This window comes from Seriola dumerili, unplaced genomic scaffold, assembly GCF_002260705.1.
Source record: "Seriola dumerili isolate Sdu_G_001 unplaced genomic scaffold, Sdu_1.0 BDQW01001124.1, whole genome shotgun sequence".
Classification (NCBI taxonomy): domain Eukaryota; kingdom Metazoa; phylum Chordata; class Actinopteri; order Carangiformes; family Carangidae; genus Seriola; species Seriola dumerili.
The window spans coordinates 4037081-4058505 of NW_019175379.1; the positions used below are offsets into that span (position 1 = coordinate 4037081).

A 21425-nucleotide genomic window follows, 5' to 3' on the forward strand; every position below is an offset into this window, starting at 1 on the left:
TTTCCAGAAATCTCTCTCTTCCTCCCTAGTTATTATAGATTATGCATTTGTGAAGTCAATCCCCTAAACCTCTATGATGGCACCAGAGGTGGTTGCAACTGCAAACCCTGCAGAGGTCATGAGTAATAGTGGTGTACAGTACCTTTATCTGGCTTTGCTGAATTATCCCATAAGCTTTTTTTACTTACTGACAATGCCATGTAGCAGCTGTTTGTGAGCTACTCTTAACCTGCACCTCACTCCTTTTTGGCACTGGAGCTAACAAAAAGAAAAGTTGCAAGGATGTGAACCTTAAAGGACATTCTACAATTAATGCATGCCCTTGACAGTACTTGTTATTTATTGAAATTATAGCACCAAAAAGCGTCCATATGCCTCAGCTCCCCATCTCTCAATCCTAGGATCAACACAGAGGAAAAACCTAAGATCCTTGTGGTGTATCATGACCTCATGTATAGTACTGACTCTACTGAGCATTTAATGCAACATTTTCCAATAAACTAAGAGGGGAATTTGGGTTTGTTTCAGCACATTTATTCTGGTCCTCCACTGAGAAATAAGAAATAACCTCTCTGCCGAGCAGCATCCTTTTTCAACCTTCTGTTGCCAAGTGTGTGACACTCGGGCTTATCGTAGACATTTATGTTCAAGTTCATCCATCTCCAACTTGCCATTGTGTCAAGAAGAGACGGGGTTTATATAAAGTCATTCATTCCGTTCTCTGTGGCACATTGTCTTCTCTTAGATGTATTCATTCCTTAGCTCTAGTTCAAGTGAGGATTTATTCCCCATACAAGGGCCGAATGAATCAAATTCCCAAAAATAAATCATCATAATTTCTGTTTCTTTGTTGCAGCAGAGAAATATCTTAGGAATATGTTGAATCAAATGTGTGAATGTGTTAAGAATTTGGTTAAATAAATAAATGTAAACACAAAGCCTACCAGAGCCACACTATAATTATAAGGACTAATGGAAATTCACTCATTTAGTCATAATGGATAGTCCCCAAATGAATGTTGTAACCTTTGACACAGCACTGGCTTGTAAAGTAATGTTGAAAATTAATGTCACAATGATTTGCTGACATTTTTTCAACCGTCAAGAGTGTGAAAAAGGAGGTGTAATTCTGAGCAATGTGCCCACGGCACCTCTATGTTGACACCAGGTGTAGATTTGTAATGCAACAGTTAAGTTTTAATGTCTGTGGCACAGGAGGATGCCATTGTTTGAACAGAGAGTGAAGGGGAACACAGAAAAGATCAATTTCTATCTCTTGTCCAGTGTAAGCCACATTGCAAGCAATCCGCTATTTGGTGGTTTGTAGATTTCTTCCCACGTCGTCTGCGGTGATTTCTGCTGTTGGGAGTATTAAGGCCCCTGGGCTCTTGTGTTTGTTGATCTTACAGGTTTAGCCAGCCAATTATAAAGAGCAGAGCAGCCTTGATGTCCAGACACATCAAAATTGAATAATGTCATGGCTATAGCCACAGGCCTGACTTCAGACAGAGAGCATATCAGCAACTTGCCTGTGGGTGAATAAGACATCCTCGGGTGGGTGAGAGCCTACATAAAAGACAGGATGTGAAGAGCTCAATGTTTCCATCCGATGTCAAGCATGATAATGAATGACTCTGAGTTCAGTCTGATGTTTGTTTGTTCACAGGTTTCTTTCACCTCAGAGTTCCTGAGTCTTCTGCAGTGGGGTCGGCTGTGGGGAGAATCAAAGCGCATGACCTGGACATCGGGAGAAATGCCGAAGTAGAGTACACCATTGTGCCAGGTGATGGAGGTGCCATGTTTGACATCACCACCAATGAACACAACCAAGAGGGGATCATCATTCTCAAAAGGGTACGGGATTTCAGAAACTAATACAAAATGTTAAAGAAATCTGCAAATTCTGATATAAAAGCTGAAAAAAGTAAGAGCAGCAGATAATAAGCGGCCAGCAAGTAAAAGGCTCATCAAGGCCGGGAAAAAAGAAAAATGAAGGGTGTAAAATTACCTATATGGCTCTTATGGTAAATTCACGATCATGCACATTTCCGCAACAACAACAGAATCGGGTTATGCTCATCACCCCCACTTTTCTGTTTTCTCCAACTGATGTTAAGCTGCTGTCAAAAAAGCTCAAGACCTCCTTTGACTTTGACTTTTGACTTTTCACATGGTTTATGAAAATGGCTTTCTCTCTCACAGAAGAATAACTGAGAGCAGCAGCTGTAAGTACAGTATCATATGACTGTCTTTTTGTACTGATGGAATTTAGTGATGTGGAAATCTGGGCCAACATAATAATGAATTTATCAGAATAACAGGTAAACATAGAGTTTGCATTATTGTGAAGCAGGTGAATTAGTAATAAAAGCTGGTGTATATAATATGGTATATTTTTTTATATAATATTTTAATATGTTTTTTATAACATAAAACACATCATAACCTCTTGACAGCACCCTATCATGATATCAAACAATCTGACAATATGAAAAAACATATACTTAAAACAAATTCTATTGTGAGACCTAGCACAGAGTCGTCATGACAATGCCACACCTTTATAGTGCTGGTATTTTATTGGTTGAACACTGCACATTGAATCTAATGGAAATTTCTCTCTGCTTACGATGAGAAAAGATTTTGCTAGTTACAGGGGTTAGGACCAATGGGATGTAACACAAAAGAAAGAAAAAATCTTGAAACTATACATACATATACTGTATGTATATATGTATATATATATATATATGTATATATATATATATATATATATAGCCTTACTCAGCAACGAGGAGGCAGATGTGTTGCACCTGGGATGCGGGGGCGTTGCTGCACTCCTAGCACCCCTACTTCCCACAGGTATGTGATTTTCTGTGTGTTATATTTACACCTAGAAACTCCCCAGCGGTAATATTCCACTGGTGTGACTGCTGTATATTTTGCAGTAGATTTTACATTTACATGCATTTACTTCACTAACAGAAACACCACAGGACAAAACAATGGAGGAGATAACTTTTAAATATAGATAGAATAAGTTATATAATAAAATAAATTATGATGATAGTTTCTCATTATGCTGTACCAGCAGGTCACTTGGCAGATATGAGGGCTGAACCTATGATCTTTCAGTTGTGTAATGTTGCTCTCTAACTGTTTGTCTCATTGCTGTCCATGCCTTAAAGCGCAGTTCAGAGCAAAAGCATTACTCTCTCAGAGTGCCTGTGTTATATGAAGCATTCACTCAGCGTGTCAGGGCTCATTTACTATGCCATATGTTCTTTTTTGCCACATGGATTAATACATCCAGTGCATCGTGACCCACAGCAAGAGGTCTTGGTCTTTGGTTGTACTTTCTTTGAACCACAGAGCAAAAGTATCTCATTTAATGCCAACTTTTTACCACATACAGAGCATTTGTAAAGCCGTGATATCACTCCACAAAATGGCAAGTGGCACAAAAGCGCCAGTGATATGAGAGAAATTTATTACTCCGAGGATAAACCCCTGGAGATCTATCATCTCATTTTCAAGGGGAGACCCACAACTGCTGGAGGTGAAGAAAAAGGACATTACAGCCACTGACTAAAATTAGAGGGAGAAATAGAGTGGTCTAGTCAGTGCAATAAGTACTAATGTACTAAATAGCCAGGCTATAATAAGACTTATTATGCAATCAATTATTAACTTTAGCCTATATATTAAAAAATTATAAAGCCCTCTTCCAAAATTCAGTTCATTCATACTTAAATAATATCATGACCTCATGTCCTTAGGACCTTCGGAATGAATTAACAATTGATAGATCTTTCATTTCATTTCAAATATAGCCTACCACAGTGCAGTTTTCCTTCTAAACAATGCTATTAATAATAACCATACCAAGTTTGAACTTGGATAAGAAGACATCGAGTAATAGAGTATGAGCTTCACAACTGCGCCGTGGATGAGCCTGATAACGTCAGCTTTCATAATGTTTTCATGATGTTCGGGTTTATTTAGTGAAAATCTCCCCATTAAAAGTATTCCCTCATTTGTGTACTTTCTCGGCTCTGTTGTGACACTCTCCTTAGGGTATGCCTAGTTAAAGACTTGAAGATCCATCATACCCAAACACACTAATCGAAATAATGTCATTCTTCTACCCACAAGCTCGACTGTAGAAAGCAAGAGCATGGTATTATATCTCTTTAGACACTGAAAGCATTCAGCTCAATGTCAGTGGGGGGGGTAATATGCATTTACGAGTGCTGCATGGGCAGGGAATGAAACGGTCTCAGTATGGTCTCATATTTCATACATACATTAAAAGGTACACCTACTTTTAAAACTGTATGACAAAAAGAGCATTAATTGAAAATATACATGAAATCATCATTAGACTGACTCCTTGCCTACATTTGGTCATATTAATCAGGATGTAAGTGTACTGTGTAGAGGCTCACTGATGCTTCGCTAATCTGTCTGGTATCTGACAGCATCGAGCGTCATAGGCCAGCCTGGTTAGTAGAAGTCCATGCAATGTGCAGTTTAGAAACAGTTTACAAGCTGTTACCTCTCACTGCTCAGTGTCTTGAATGTGCCATCAAACAGTTAAGAAGCATATAGTGTGTTGCCCACACACAAAACTACACAGGTGTGCACAGATGCAATTTCTTGTGTAGACACATGCAGGCAAACATGCAGAAATAGAAGCTTTCAACCTGCTTTTGTGTTGCGTACTCGGGCTGACTCGCTCACACAAGCCCTTGCACATTGATTCCTTCATTCTTGCTGCTGCATTTCCCTCTGGCAGGATGCAGTCGACCCCTGTGGTGAGTTTAAATGCCGTTTGCTGTCAGTGCTATTGAGGTTCAATAGAAAAATAAAAGAAGTGCAGAGCAATGCTGAGATGACATAATGCTACAGTCACACAATGTCTCTGCGATACGACAAAGGAGAAAAATGTATGTGTCAGAAAGTGAAGATTTTTGTAAGCAATGCTATGATGCACCAATGAGATGGATTCCTTTTTTGGAATGAGCTCTCTGCTTATTTTCCCAAAATACTGATATGTCACAACTTTACTAACAACTCATTCTGTTGTACCAACACATCAGTAATAATTTTGTGAGAGCAAACATTATTATTTACCAATAATGGGTATCACATTTTAATTTGATCACACAGCACTACCGGTGCTTTCTGTTATATATAGGGACATATATGGTCACAAATACTTGCATTTTGAAAGACTAAGACAACAGTTATGAGTTTTATTTACCACCAAACCTCAAACTTTTGGATGACTTCCTCCAAAAACTTTGTGGCTTTAGATGCAAATTTACTTCTGGAAAATTAAAAAAAAAAGTGGTTTTCTCATTAAATCTTGCCTTTTCCATGCAAATTCACAAAATACTTTCAAGAAGTGGCAATATATCTGTTTTTGTCACTTGTTTCATTTCAGGCAGAGAGCATATATTTCATCTGATTGCAAAAGTAATAAAAGAAAAATGTGCAGCCAATTCTATCTGGTTTTGTGCCTTTCAGGGTATTTCTGATGTAAGTGTCTAAAATGTTCTTTGGGGGAATGCAAATCTGCATTTGTTTTTATGATGTATCAGGCTGAGGTATTCGTTAACTGGTACATTTTTAGTACATGCCCCAGCACACAAGCGCACAAAGGTGTGTGATCCTTTGATCCCCAAAAATATGCAGCCGAGTGAGTAATTGATTCCCTGCTCAGTGTAAGAGCCCCCTCAGTTCTCTACATGCATGTGTGTGTGAGCACCTCTGTGAGTAAATCATGAATATGTGCACGCACTGAACGTATGAATGGTGTTTATAGTCGTGGCCATATATCACTGTATAGTGACCTTCTCATTTGGCAGTAATGGAATAACAGAATGTGACAGAAAGCAATTATGATGTAAATGAAGACAGTTATTTGTTTATATCATGTATACCCTCGATGGATGGCAAGGATGCATCTTTCCTCTAATTGTTTTACTTTCAGTGTTTGATATGCTGCCATAACAAGAATGAAGCAGCGTGATATAGTCCCTACAGTGGGAGACTGCTGCACAAAGCCATTGTTGATGGGGGACATTCTGAGCCCCTTTAACTGACCAAGCCTCCCACAGTGTAATTTACTAAACAACATGTGATCTTACACATGTGTGATTGTGATATTGGAAGGACATGGACAGAGTGAGAAGGAGAGGAGAGACAGAACGAGCCGTGCCTCGGAAAGGTGTGGGGAGTAGGTAGCTTGGAGATGAAGCCTTTATGAGTTGCTCACTGTGTTCCCAGAATACTGACCCGCCCACAGACTTGTCTTATTTCAGATTGGTAGGATATCCCCAGAGACAGGTGTGCAAATGTGTGCAGACAATCCCTCTCTATACCCCCCCCCCCTTCTTTCCGCTTTCTCTTTTGACTTGCCTCCCTCACGCACACGTCGAACAAACACAGCACGACAGAGACGAAAGCCACATTGTACAAAGAGCAGAGTTTGGCAGACCCCAAATTACAGACTCGGGAAGGTTGGTTATGATAAGAGGATCAGGCTGAGTAATGGGTTCAAAAGGATGATCATCTGTTTCCCAGTCTGCCGATACAGGGGGAGAGAAAAAAAGAGGCACAGAGGCATGGATGGGGTTTTCACATCCCATCTGCAAAACATAAGATTATGGGAGACAATAGGTAAATCCACCAATGAATTTCCCAGGGAAACGTGCAGACAAATGTGTGCGCACAGAGCGACATACTGTACATGAATAAGCATGTGGAAGGACACAGGCTTATTCAAACATGGAGTATGTGGAGGGCAGGCGCACTGATTGAGAGTTTCAGAATGATAACCTTGGGTTGTGTTCATAAAAGAATTGTTAGTCAGATTAAATGTCGTTTGTCCATTTGTGTGTTTATTTACCTTCTCCTGGGAGGAAAAAAAAAGAGATGGCAGATAATTGAAATTTGCTGCGCTAAGCCTAAAGGAACCGCATTGTTTAATGACAGCATGGGTGGCATAATAGTCGCTGGCTCACATTCAGGGAATCCATTTTAATACAGGACTATCTCCTCACACTACAAACTCAGTGCCCCCAGCGCCCACAGTGCATTGAATAAAGAGCATTTGCTGCAGACCTTTGGCACTGCCTCCCTATCCATTGCCCTGTGTTACAGGGGTTCAAAAAACAATGTAGAGAAGACTGAGCACACTAGTAGACTTCACTTAAACTACTCATATTTAGTTCTAAAGTATTTAATACAAATAGTAATGGTTACAATATATGAATACTAAAAGTAATTCGGTGCTTGCTTGTGGTTCTTTGGGGTGCAGATAAGGTGTTATGCGGTTATCTCTATGTAGTATTTGTTGCTATGGTGTTACAGTACTTACTTTGCTGATCACAGTGGTTGCTATAGTGCTGCATACTCAATGTTGATTGGACAGCTGTGATTCAGGATGGTGTTTTGATCCCTGACTTCTCCTGTCCACATGTCCTTGAGCATGACATTGAACCCCAATTGCTCTTAGTAGCTAGGCCTGAGGGAATGAATGGCACAATGTAAAGCACAAGTATTAAATGCAGGTGATTTACTAGGGGTTGATGTTGCTCTGGTTCTCAGTTTTATCATTTGGGTTTTTCTAAGTGACTGCTAGGGTGTTCATGTTGGTTGTTAAGGTAATTCATAATACACTTAAATAAGAGTTTTGAAAACAGATGACTGCAGATGTAATGAAAAACTTTATTTTGGTATGCTGATTCCAGAGCAGGTTGATGTTTTGAGGTATTTTACAGGTCTGTAATTGATTTACCACTGCAAACGGATTTATAATAAGGTAATAGTCTAAGAAATATCCAGTCATACATCCAGCTTGCATAAGGTGACATTTTTTCCCACTTCCTAAGAACAGCACATTCGCATAATTAATGTTGTAGTATTGCATGACATTTAAGAAAAGACAGACTGTCACCAACAGAGTGCAAAACTGAAAAACATTTGCATACAAAACAAATGCCACTAATCGCCTGGATTGCCTCAGCTCAAAAATGGCCCCATTTAGACTTCCCCAAAGTCAGAGCCACTGGCAGTGTTGAGGCAAGAAGCCTTTTTCATCCTTCCTGCCATCAATTAAGGACTTAATTTCACTAAAGCCAGACAGTGACTGCAGTCTAATTTCTCTATCAGAAATGTCATTACTGGGCTGTTTGAACAGTAAATCATTTCAGAGGATGGAAGCTGTTACTGCCTTCTCAGTCTTGATGAGATACAACCAGGCAGTAAAAAACAGTAATGGCCAAATGTCAAAAGTAATGAACAACCTGCTAACCTGACTTAAGGCCAGAAAAATGTGAGAATTTTTGGTTGAATATTAGGGAACACAACAGGTTGTTGTCTAATATATTTTGTAGTTTACATAAGGACACATTCATACAATTTAAAATAACAAAATGTCCTTACCTTCAGAAAAATCTCGGAAACACTCATGTAATCCCTACATTGTCATTGGGTGATTGCAGGATATCGTAGCTCAAAACTGATAGCCTTTGTATATAAGAGCTCATCCAGCAGTATGATACCAACAGAGTCTTGCTCACAGACAGGAGTTGAAACTAATCTATTGATTATAGTGCTGAATGTTCCAGTGGGAGGTGAAATGAGTTATTTTTGGCCCTGGTGTGAAAGGAGTCGAAAGAAGAGGGAAAGACGGAAACAATACCTCAGAACAGCAGGAGATCCAGGTGCCCGGCACAGATGAATAACACCTCACCAGGCAACCAAGCAGGGAGTAATGTCTTTGTGTACGTCTGCGTATGCACGTGTTGTGTGTGAGAGAATGAATACAAAGCGAGAAAAAGAGGAGAGAGAGTGACAAAGAGGAGGCAGAGGTGGCGCTTGGAGCCGATGAAGTGCTTTTTCTCTAGTGGCCAGGGGAGGTGTGGGTGTAATAGATTAAACTAGTGTCCCGGGGCTCATCCCATGGCTAACCCTGTCCTATTAAGAGTGGCAGTGCGAGTCTTTCAGTCACTCCACTTCACTGCGGTGTGGACAGTGCTGCTGGCAAGGCTCTCAGATGGCACTCCACTGTTGTGAGCACTGTGGGGATGGAGATGCTTCGAGACAGCCAAGGACACAAACTGATGTGACTGATGGCAGCACAATAAAGTGAGCATCTCTTTTAGGACCCCCTGGTATTCAGAGGGACATCAAATGGCTCTCTGAGGCATGTAAGCTTTTCCTCACTGATGATAAGCTTATTGTGCTCTGTGGTCAGTTGACTGCTGATGGCACAATGGTGGCTAGAGGTCTTTAGCATTCTTCTGCATGGCAGAATCTTGTTGAACTGTCAGTCACTGACTGCAATGACCTTATAAATGAAGTCATTCATTCACAACAGAGAAAGACCAGGCCCAAACCACTGAGTCATAATTGCCTATCTCAGAGAAATTTTCACACTGTAGCAGCTTAAATAATGAATTTAGCTTATTGGGCATTGTTAAGACTATTAAAGCTTACTGCAACCCAAGAGGCAAGTCTTTAGGTTTACGATGATATGTGCTGTCATGTGGGATCAAGAGGTTTTGGCCCAACTAGAATTAAGCACCCTGACGTGGCCTGATGTGTCTGTTTGGACAAATGTGTTGCCTTACACAGCTGCATCTAGAAATGTGTGATATTCTAGGCATGTTTGGCTTAGCTTTGATTTGCTCTCCGAGGCTAAATCATGTGAGGGGGTGTTAATGATTCATAAATTGTATTGTAAATATATAATACTGTGGTTAAATGGATTTAAGGCCCCTCTGCATATCACAGATTAAACAACATTTGCAGTATTTTTCACACTATTTAATCATCACCCTCTTCAGGTTATACCTGTGTTCAGCACAAACAAATGAAATCAGCCTGCTAATGACTTGCTGTGCTGTGATAATGATTCTTCAAGGGGAAAGACTAGATTCACCCATGGGTGTTGGCAGAAGATTCTTCCCCGTATTAGTGGGTGAGCGTTGAAGAGGTTTGAAAAGAATATTGAACTCTGCTATTGTACTACTGAACTGAACACACAAACAAACTGAGAGTCTATTAAATATGCATATCATCCTGCTTCTCCCATCCCCAAAATAACCTCCAAGCTGACAAAACAGCTGCAACTAACACTTTCTACCATGCAGAGAGCTGTGAGGGAGGACAGAAACACACCTAAGAGTCAAGTAAGAAACACATTTCACTTTATGGATTTACTCTTATGATACCTCACCACAAATCGTCAACAAGCACATCCATTGTTCTGTATTCACACGTGAATGTGATGATGCAAGGACTTTTTAATGTGTGTGAAACATTATACTGTACCTGTGAGACTGTGATGCCTTGATTAGTCCCCTGTTCTAAATTAACAAATTCCCTTGGAACTTAACAGGTTCAATTGGCAAGAAAAAAAAAAGTTCCTTCATTCAGTATCACTGCCAGTGCAATGAAGGTGCACATTTACATATCAAAGGGCGCAGCACCATGTCTAGAATTTCAAGTGTGTTCTGTTGTGATGTTGAAGAGCAGCAGCACTGACATGAGAGGAACTCGGTCTGTCCTCCTTACAAATTCTACCGTTGATTCACTTCCTTGTTGTGTCCACAGTAACCCATAAAAGGTGCATAGCAAGTGAAACCATAATGAGACACTTCAAACGTGTAATTGAACATGCATACACGTGTGCAACTTGTTTAAGGATGATGTATATGTGGATATGGGTAATACTTACTCATACAGCACCGGTTCTGAGTGCATAAGTAGGTCATCTTCGAGGAAGGGGGAAAAACTAAAAATGATGCATGCAGTCTGAGAATGAATGGCCATTTTCTTTCCTTCCTGGGAAATTTCCCCTATGGCCTCCAGATCTGATTTGATTCTCCCCAAGTCAAGTGTTGACACATTAGCACGTCTTCTCATTAACTCAGAGTTTCTCATTAGCCCCTCCTGGCCTCATTTTATTCCTATTTAACAACAGATATCCGAGACATACTTGGACCATCCTGCGTCTTAGACCCATTAAAAAGGCAGTGAAGCGCTCAACATTACAGTTTTTGCACCCAAAACCGGAATATGTAAATGAATCTGTGGGATTTGCATGACAGTTAATCATATGGTAGCCCATGCAGTGTTCCACTGGTGTCAGAAAGGCCTCTCACTCCTACATCTGCTGAGGAAATGAGCCGCAATTTGTTCCTGCGATGTCATCTCTCTTCTTTGCTGCAATTTAATGAGTACCTTTGCCAGCAAAACCTTTCAATCCTGATGAATTACTATAGTGTATACTAGACTGAATAAATATGTCCAATGGATTAAATAATTTTTTTTAATAAGTGGACATTCAATGACAAACTATTATACAAAATCACTTGACTCAAATATGGAAGATCATTCAGCAGAGACACTTGTCAGGTCATGTAGCATGCCCTCTGGTAACTATATTAGAGGTACTAAAGAAAAAAAATACTCTGTTTGGGTTTGCTGATAATGTTAGCTTAATAGCTAGCTAATCGAGCATCTGGCCAACTAAGAATTACTCTCATAAACAACACTTTTGTTAGACTGAGGGCATCTGGACTACATATCATGTAGAAGTTATCAGTTACATTTTAACATTATTAACACCAATACTGGTAAATTCTGCGTCACAAAGGAAGAGAGCAGCAACTATAGTGAAGGTGGGAAAGAAGCGTTTAAAGTTTACAGGCAGGCAGGCAAACTGTGTAACAGATAGAAAGGCTATAAGGACTCCATTGCATGCCTTTTAAGGCTGATTATTGTATATAAAAATCACCTCCATAATTTCTAAGAAATGTGGTAAATGTACTATACATCCACCGATAAATGGACTACTTTAGCTTTCTTGTCCTTTCTTAACTAGTTTGTTTAAAAAATCAACATTATTTTGATTATTTACAATCCATAGTTAAGAGGAATCAAAAGTTTTACTAACCAGCTCTTTTAGTTGCTGCGTAAGCTAGTTAGCAGCATTTTCTTTCTTTTTGTAACGCTATGTTGAATAACAAACTGAATCACCAGGATTTTAGTTTTTCAAAATGCATATTTTCCAATTATGGATAATGGATAGAAAAGAAAAGAAAAAGTGTGACAGGGAGTGCTCTAAGTGCGATGGAATGCCTCTAGACCCAAGAGTATACCAAACAAGTCTTAACTCTTTTTTTTAACTCTCAGTTTTTACCAAACATGTAGTTGTGTATTGGCTTAGTTATAGAGCTATAGCAATGTAAGTATTTGAGACTGAGGTGATACTTTTCAAGTACAAAGTGCAAAGTAAACAAAGCTAAATACAAGTTGGCTCTATGAAAAGATAAAAATGTAAATATCTTTTCAAACCAGTCACTTTTAACATTACTGGATACACCTGCACCTAAGTAACATTTCTCCTGCTCAACTGTTTTAAATTAAGGCATTATTTGTCAACTGTAACTCCAGGAAGCCAGCTGTGCATGCTGGGAGATTTGTGTCAAAACTGCAAATTGTGTTTGTGTAAAGAGCATTTCCCCATCACACTCCACAAGTCTCTGTCTTCGGATAGCTGAAGATTACATGAAAATTAGACAGTTATAAAGGGTGAGAGTTTGAGCCTCTATCCTAATTGTGGTGATGCAGCATGTTGAGATGGAAAGCAACGCTTCTCCTCATCCCCAGTGAGACTCATGGCTAATGAGGCCTGGTGTACACCTCCTGCTGTCCACCTCCCCAGCATCGCCTTCCCTCCTCCTACTCCACCTGTGCATGTATTTCAGCTGAGCTATGCATGGCGGTCTATACGCACCAGCACAGTGTAATATACAGCACAAGAGAGCCTCCTAATATAAGGTATTTATTTATTTTTTTGTCATTTACCTGATAGTTGTCATCACATAAACTGAAAATAGTGAGAATGTGATGATTATAATATTGATGCATTTATTGGCGTCTCTTTGTGCAGCAAGGTACATTGAGTTCCTTTTGATTCTCATTTCCGGCAAATCACAGGGAGCAGCAGGGAGCTCAGAAAACTGAAATAATGACTGCCGTACATTTTCTACCACTTTGTAGGTGTAGCTTAGCGGGAAGTCTTTGAGTTTGATTGTAGGGATCAGCATTTGAATGACACCTACAATGAATTCAGTGTTTGTACAGGACTGTTGCTTCAGAGAGCTTGGTCTTCTTTCAGTGTTGTCACTTCTTGAAAGAGATTGAAAGGGACGGAGTGTATTTCCTGTTGAAGGATCTTATAGCTGTGACTACCCAGTTGCATCTGGCGCACTGTAATCAAACCAATCATGGTGGTTGATGGTCAATGATTGCTTTCAGATTGGCTTGCCTTCACATTGCTCTCTTTTTTTTCTTTTATGGACACCTGCTGTAGCAGAAAGACTGTGAAACCACAGAGATGGAGGCGAGACAGAGGGCTTGAGAAGCATCTGCTATCCCTGTGAAATCATGACTGAACAGCCTCTGATCATTTCTAGTGGTTGGACTCTAATTATATCGCTAATTCATGTGCGTTTAACTTGGACAGATGATTGGTCATATTTATCTTGCATCACAAGCTCAAAAGCTTTTTTTTTGTCTCTACATCCTCCACTACACCTCCCCTTCTCACTGTCTCTTTGCATAAGCATATTTCACAGTGCTATTACCAGCTGTTTTCATTTGGTGTCTTTTGGAGCAACATGCCAGAGAAGCCCAAGTCCTGGGGCTGAAAGATAGCATTGCTGCCATAGTGGTTACATGTTAGTCAATTTGAAATACACAGAAAGGAATGTCTCTCATGTGACTCCAGGCCAGTGGAGCATGACCGACTGCAAGCTCGCCAAGTATGGTCGGTCACACATGAGAGGGCAGGAGACAGGCAGAAGCACGAACACGGGAGTCACTTCTGTCGGATGTTTACACCTCAGCCGCAGACATGCTGAGGATGCCAAGTCCTCCGCTCACTTTTGACTAATTGACCCTGAGCTGATATGTCAGAGGCTTGAGGGGGTAGAACATATGAACCCCTAAGCTGGTGTCTGAAGAACTCTTGTAAAGAGGTGAAGTTCTGCTGAACCAAGTAAGTGCGGCTTTACTTTCTCACTCTGGCAGGGCAAAACATTAACCTGGTCAGGACCTACAGGGAGTCTCTCCTGCAACAGGCACAACTCTGCTATCGACTTCGTTTTGAACTGTCACTTAAACAACGAAAATGCAAACAACAAGCACCTGCGATATCATATCTGAGGGCATTTTCACAAGTGTGTTTACTATTTTGTATCTGCTGTTCATGCAGGTGAGAACAATGGTATTTGAATGTGTTTTGTGTGACAACATAAACATTGGAAAATCAGCCGAACGCTGGAATTTGTTGGATATGAGAAGGGTGATGTTGAGATCTGATAGCTCTTATCCTCATCCTTGAAAATACAAGAACAACAAAAACAAACTGAAAGTGAGCTGCTGTCAAAACACTGATGCTCATATTCAGTTACAGCATTTCCTCAAGAGCTCTTATCTTGTACAGGATGAACACTACACAGAAAGTAAATTACAGCAGGAGTGCTGACACATTCTACACCCAGACATGATTATGACCTGAAAATAAACTATAGGTGTAAAAGTAACTGTAACTCTACTATTTTCTCTTTCTTCTTTCTTTGTAGCCACTGGACTATGAATCCAAGAAGGCGTACACCTTTAAGGTAGATGCCTCCAATGCTCACCTGGATCCACGATTTCAGAACTTTGGGGCCTTTAAAGACACAGCAACAGTGAAGATTAACGTTTTGGATGTGGATGAGCCCCCAGTGTTCAATAAGCCCGCGTATGTGATGGATGTGTACGAGGACACACCCGCGGGTACCATCATTGGGGCGGTGACGGCACAGGATTTAGATGCCAGCAGCAGTCCAGTCAGGTGAAGTTCAACTCTTCTGTCTAAAACAATACACGCTTTACACACAACTGTCTGTGTATGGTGTTACATGATGGTGTTATATCAAAATGCATTTAATCAGGTTTGTTACAGTCGGAAAAGTGATCTAATTTGTGATATGAAATACAAAAATTGCTAAACTTGTTAAAGCACATAAGCAAGAGTCTGACATGCAGTTTGACTTGTGATATACAACTTCAAGATGATATTCAGTGTAAAACAATATCTCCTTTTAAAATTCGAGTTTCAATGTCTTAAGTAAACAGTTCAAATTCTCAACCTTAATAGAACTTGAAGGGACTTAATGGGACATCAGAATGCTTTAAAAAATGGTTCATTTGTAATGATATTGGTTGAACTAGAAGAGCACTCTGAAAGAGCCAGGGGCAATGTCAAACAACATACACCAGACTTCAGAGAAAAAAAATTCATAGTAAATTATCCAGATCTGAAGTAATGGCTACTTCCCTGGCCCGTGCCCCATCCCTCCACCAAGTTTGGTGGAAATCTGTTCAGTACTTTTTGCATAATTCTGCTGACAAATAAACACAGAGGTGAAAACATAACCTCCTTGGTGGAGGTAAAAAAATACATATTTCATCCATTTTCAATTTTTTTAAAGATTCATCTGCAGTTTCAGAGGATTTTTTTTCCAAGTCAATTTTGACTCTGGACTTTCACAAATAAGCCAAACATGAAAATCCCAGAAAAACATCATTTAATCATTTACTGTATATTTTCCGTAAAATTTTAAGAAATGTACTTAAAATAATGCATAAACCGACCACACTTCTGTACTGAAGTATTCCGATAAAGAGGCCGGCCTCCGATCGCAGTGTTGGTGTTTTGGAGACATAGTGTGCAGTATATAGAGGTCAAAATCAAAATAAAGAAAGAAACCACATGTCTGTGTGATGGTAAAAGAAGCGTTATGTAAATCCTTTTCATATCATCCTTACTTTGGAATAAAAATTTTTAGTGAATGAAGTAGGGCTTGATCTTAGCGCACATCTTCATCCTGAGGGGTTTTACGATTGAACCAAATCTCCCTCGTTGCTCCTGCGAGGACAAAGGAGCTAACGGGAGAAGTACTGTGATACTGCAACCAGTGATTGAAGGTTTTAGAACTCTAATCCATTCGTCAATGTCTCCAGTCTCCATTCATCAATGTCATCACGGCTTTAATCTTGAGAGTATTGTCAGTTTTACTCATCAGCTCGAGGACTAATCAATCTATGTAGAACATTTGACATTGTCGTGTAAAATCCTGCTAGCGTCATCTCTTGGCAGGTCAGGAGTTGTTGGTGATGTTGCGCAACAGAGAATATTATAACATTATTAGTGGCCCCCGTATTTGCATATCTGCACCTGATATCTGCTCTCTCAAAATGAGAGTAATATCTGCATGAGAGCGAAGATATTATCGGATTTTATTTGATAATGACTGATAAAACTATATTAAACTTAGATTCTAAATTCATTCAACCACTGTATTTGCAGCTGGACACTGGATGTAAGTCACACTCAGTTTCTATGATAGTACATGTTTTATATACTGTATGCTATTTTGCCCTGTAGCTTATGATTTAGGAGTTTAGTGCTGTAGGAACTCATTCACCTTTTGCTTAGGAACCATTAGTCTATACAACATGTTAACCTCTGTGGCTAACATCCACTAAGGCCTGAAAAGATTTCAGAAAAAGATCATTTCTCTTCTTAAACGAGTCATCAGTTGTTTCCATGCACTTGGGTTTGTTCTTTAAAGTTATTTCAAGACTTATTTCGTAGATTACATTATATTGCTGTCTATTATTATCTATGATTGACACAAATAATGCTAATTATATATTCTTTAAGAACAAGTGCAAAACACTGTGCACCTTGCTGGTAGTGTTGTCTGTCTTGGCAAAGTGGTGTGACGTAATTGAAAGGACAGTGAAGTGGATGTGTTACTCAGAGTTCTGCTCTTCAACTTTCTTGGTGGGAATCAAAATGAACTAACTTACATAGAGGAAGCTTTCCCAGTGTTTTTATTATTGCCCATGTCCTGACGTAGCTGTCAGGAAGCAACTAGTTAATGCTAAGAGTAATAATGTTGGCTTGGATTGGAAAAAAGAGCTGGTGTTTGGACGGTACAAAATATGTTTGCACATTGAAAACACTGTTCATTAAAATAGATTCGATCTAAATGGAACGTGACAGATGATAAAAAATATAAGCGGTAGTGTGGTATATCAGTGTAGCCCCACAGAAGCAAAGGAACTGAATATTTAATGCAATCTCTGCTGATTTAATTTATAGATTAAAGTGAATTCCTTAGGTTTTGATTTATATGTGATTGTTTTCATAGACCTCATTAATGAATCCTGATGAGACAAAATTCATATTTCAATAAAGCGTTTAACAAAATACTTTTACAGTGCACTATACTGTCGATCGCTGGTCGCTCCTTGGTAATTATTAGGTGAGACGCTTGAACATCACTGCTCGGTTTTATAGATCTGTCTGAATTATACTCAGGGCAAGTCATTCCTTTTCTTTCTCAGTCTCTCTGCCTTACCATGCACCTGCAACCACACAAATACATACGCACACGCTACCCTAATATAAAACTTGAGTGGTAGATAACAATAGACAAAGACAAAAGAAGTGCATTATTAAAAATGTATGAGAACCCTTTTGTTTTTAAGATCTATTAGCTGCTTTTGCTCAGGCAGATTTCTTTGTAGTAATGGTTCTTCGAAGATGTATCACTCAAGCGTTACATAAATGGCAACAATACCTGTTGCATGGAGTTGTTTTATTATTAATATTTTATTCCAGGGAAAACAAAAGAATGGAAAAAGCAGAGATTTGTACAACAAAAATCTTATGCCCTCCACTCTTGTGGATCTCCACTTTGTCTACAGCACTTTAAATATTCATCAATATCACAGCTGACATTGTTCATTTGTGTGCCTTCAGAGGGAAGCCTTGCATTCTTCACCTCAAAACAATAGACCCAGTGACCCATCATGCATAGGGAATTATGCTTTTAGACTCAAATGATTTTGCTATTTAGCAGTATAGTGCCGAGTTATCTCTGGGGAAACAAAAGGGCATCATGAATACTGCATTGTTGGACAATTCTAAAGAGCTTCCTACAGTTTGAATGAGTTTTAAAGACTGCACTTTTGGCCTCAGTCTAAAACGGTAATATCACAAATCACAAGACACAGCAGAGCCACAATGGTCTTGGTCTTTAAAGGAACTACAGCAGCAAAAGCTTAAACTCTAAAAATCAATGACTTTGGAAAATAAACTCATACATGCCTTCCCCTGTTCTTAAATTACCTTGTGTATTGTGTGCAATGTTCACTGGACTGAATTAACATCACTGCAGTTCAAGGCGGGAGATAAAACTGTAATTAATTTTCATATCTGCAGCTCTTAGTACTGAGCTGAGCTTAAGTAGACTCTTTAGATCTGTAATTTCTTTCTCACAGCTGTTGATTAGCTCTATTCTCTTTAAAGATAATGTAGAGATTGAACCAATTACAAGTAAAACATTTTTGATGTTCCATATCTCACAGGAATTTATTTATAAAGAAATGTAGTTCCTGAAACAGTTTTGCCATTTAGCTTGAGGTTGTGAGTGAGCTGGTGTTGGGGGTGGGGTTTTTTTTGTCTCGTTCAAGGAACTTTCAAAACATTCACATACACTGTTTATGATTTAATCTGTAATATTCTGGTAATGGGGCAGTCTCTCTTACCGCTAGGCCATACCGACTCTGAACATATACATCAGTCGCAGCTTGATTCCAATAACACCCCTCCAAAAAAAAAAAAAAAACGTTTTGCCCTGAGGTAAAATTGCAAACCATTGATCTTTTGAACTCTTGATGGGAGTTTGACTGTAATATTTATCAAAGAAAGTCACACTAAGCTATTTGGACACGATCATGTTCACTTCAAGGCTGCACGCAACTCCGAGTTAAAGACGTGGACAAATCAGAGTTGAAACAGAAAATCTGATGGAACGAAAGCTTGTAAAATATTTCTACTGAAGTGGTTTTATTATCATTCTCATTACAGAAAAAAAACTTGGGTGTTTGAGTGTACACTAGACCTCTTTCACTTAATGACTGAGTCAAGTCCAGTTTGAGGCTCTATAGTGTAAAAAACAAGCATGATAAATATTAATGAGAAATAGCCTTTTAAGATCAAATAGCTCGCCATGTGAAAGAGAGAAAAAAAAAATGGCAGAATGATGGCATAGAGAGGCTGTTCTTCATTTGAAAGGCCCAGGCTCAAGCCCATGAGAAATTAAGCATCAGTCATGTGGAAATGCCCAAGAGCAAGGCACTAAACCCCCAACCTCTGACCTCCTTGTGAAGGGGAATAAAAGACGAAAACAACAACATATTTTCTCCTGTGGGAACTCAACCGACGATGACCAAATTATTAATGAAAAATCGCCTTTTCAGATCAAACACCATGTTGTGATGAATGGCGCTGACAATGGCATGCCGTTTGATTTTCAGATCTCTTTTGTATTGCACTCAGAGCGACTGGGCAAGACCAAAGATGATGCATTTCACAGAGAGGACGTCTTCCCCTCTGTTCACAGACAAAAAACAAAAAAAACATTTTAAACTTTTGATTCTCCATCGGCCACGAAAGATTGATATGATTTCAACAGTGCTTCAAATTCATTTGTGTTCTCAAGAAAAGCGTTTGCTCAGCATGGCCATAGTGCATGTGCCCCATTACTAGATTGGAATATATATGCAATCCTCAGCACATTTTCTGGAAATGACCATTCAGAATGAGTAATGAAGGCTATGCCAACATTATATTACGCCTAATTCAAATACATGAGCCCAGAGGGAAAATCACTGTGGTTTAATTCTCTGGTTTATGTGGGAAATGAATGCCATTAAACAAACATTTTCTTTCAGGTATTCCATTGACTGGAAGAGCGACTTGGACAGCTACTTTGACATTGATCCCGTGGAGGGGACGATTTCCACAAACGAACTCCTTGACAGAGAGAGCATCGCGCAGCACAATATCTCCGTCGTGGCCACCAAACTTAGTAAGTATGACAACAAAACACAATGTGATTCATGCAGGTGTCGTTGTCCTTCCCCCGCCATAATCTGTGTGAAGGATTTAACACACTTTTACTCAAGTCAATACTCAATCCCATTTTGCTGGAAAGGTTTATAGGTGACTATAAACCATGATGGCTCTCCCGGAAGAATGTATCTTCAGGACATTGTCTCCTCTAGCACACTCACCTCAACTCTGTTTTCCTTTTTAACTGCCGTTTTTTTTTTTTTTTTTTTTTACACGTTTGATGACATTGGCATTGGAAGGGAGCTTTTCTTGCCAGAGTCAACTTTTACTTACACTGCAGTAAAATGTGAACCTTCCAGAGTTTTACAGCAAGCAGATGCAGCCGCGTCACAGCATGTTGTGAGCCAAACTGAAGAAGAGCGAGCTAATGTGGAGCCGTGCCTTTAAGACATGTCATCAAGCTAATTATGTTTTTATGAAGGAAGTGGAGCAAATTTCCGGATAAATAAGCAAATCCATCGTCATCAAGTCATCAAATCTGCTAAGAACCGTCAAAGTCATTATCCCAGAGGCAGGCTGGTGCTCAATCAAAATTACCCACGCTGTATATTCATTAGGATAGACTGTGAAATATGGGCTGTTAAAACTTGAGTCATTGTCGCCTTGGAAACTGATATTACTCACTTCCCCTCAAGGTCATGGCAGTGACATGCTAATTCTGTTTTCTATGTGTGTGTGTGTGTGCTTCTTTGTGTGGCTTTTGTGTATAAGTGTCAAGGATGAGGTAAGCTGAAAGGATGCAGTGTGGATGGAGGGGGGAGATGGAGATGGTTTTACAAGGCTGATCATACTTGACGCAGGAATAGAGCAGTATTTCTTCACATATTGCCCTCGCCCACCTACATTTTACTCCTTTCTTATCACCTTTCCCCAACATCAGCCTCTGAAACAGCCCTCTGTGACCTCTCTGGTTCCCCTCTCGAAGGGCCAATGTTTGTCTAGAGACAATTTCCCCCATGGCAGAAAAGGAAAAAAAACTGTTTAAAAAGTAATGGCAGGAAGCATAGAGATAAACAAAGCACCCCCAGGGTGTGCGTCCCAACTTGTAAGTTCAAATCTGCTTTTGACCTTGAGTGAGATTTGGCAGAACTTTGTGTTCAGAGTATTGCATTGCTTTTGTGGCTCCTCTGCCATGCACTCTATTATCATCGTTGGGATTTTGTCTGTCCATTATTTGGATTTTAAACCATGAGCAAAGAGGCTTTTAATGCCCATAAAAATAATTCATTATTTCTATGAAGAGAGGTCAGGCACACAAAGGAAGTGTTTTCTACAGTCTCAAGCAGCCTCAGTTGGCAGTTCACAGCAGTTTTCAATAAACACTAAATTATTGCTCACCTCCGTATTTGACCTGTCTCGGCAT

The 21425-nt window shown here is 39.6% G+C and overlaps 1 protein-coding gene across 1 annotated transcript in view; it reads left to right on the forward strand.

Annotated features, from left to right (window-relative positions):
- The window catches only part of LOC111237822 (cadherin-12-like), a 90357-nt gene that overhangs the window by 55560 nt on the left and 13372 nt on the right, over positions 1-21425 (forward strand). The window contains exons 6-8 of the mRNA XM_022767081.1: positions 1667-1854; positions 14670-14923; positions 19882-20018. Of these exons, the coding sequence (XP_022622802.1) occupies positions 1667-1854; positions 14670-14923; positions 19882-20018 (579 nt within the window). The remainder of the gene's footprint in view (positions 1-1666; positions 1855-14669; positions 14924-19881; positions 20019-21425) is intronic.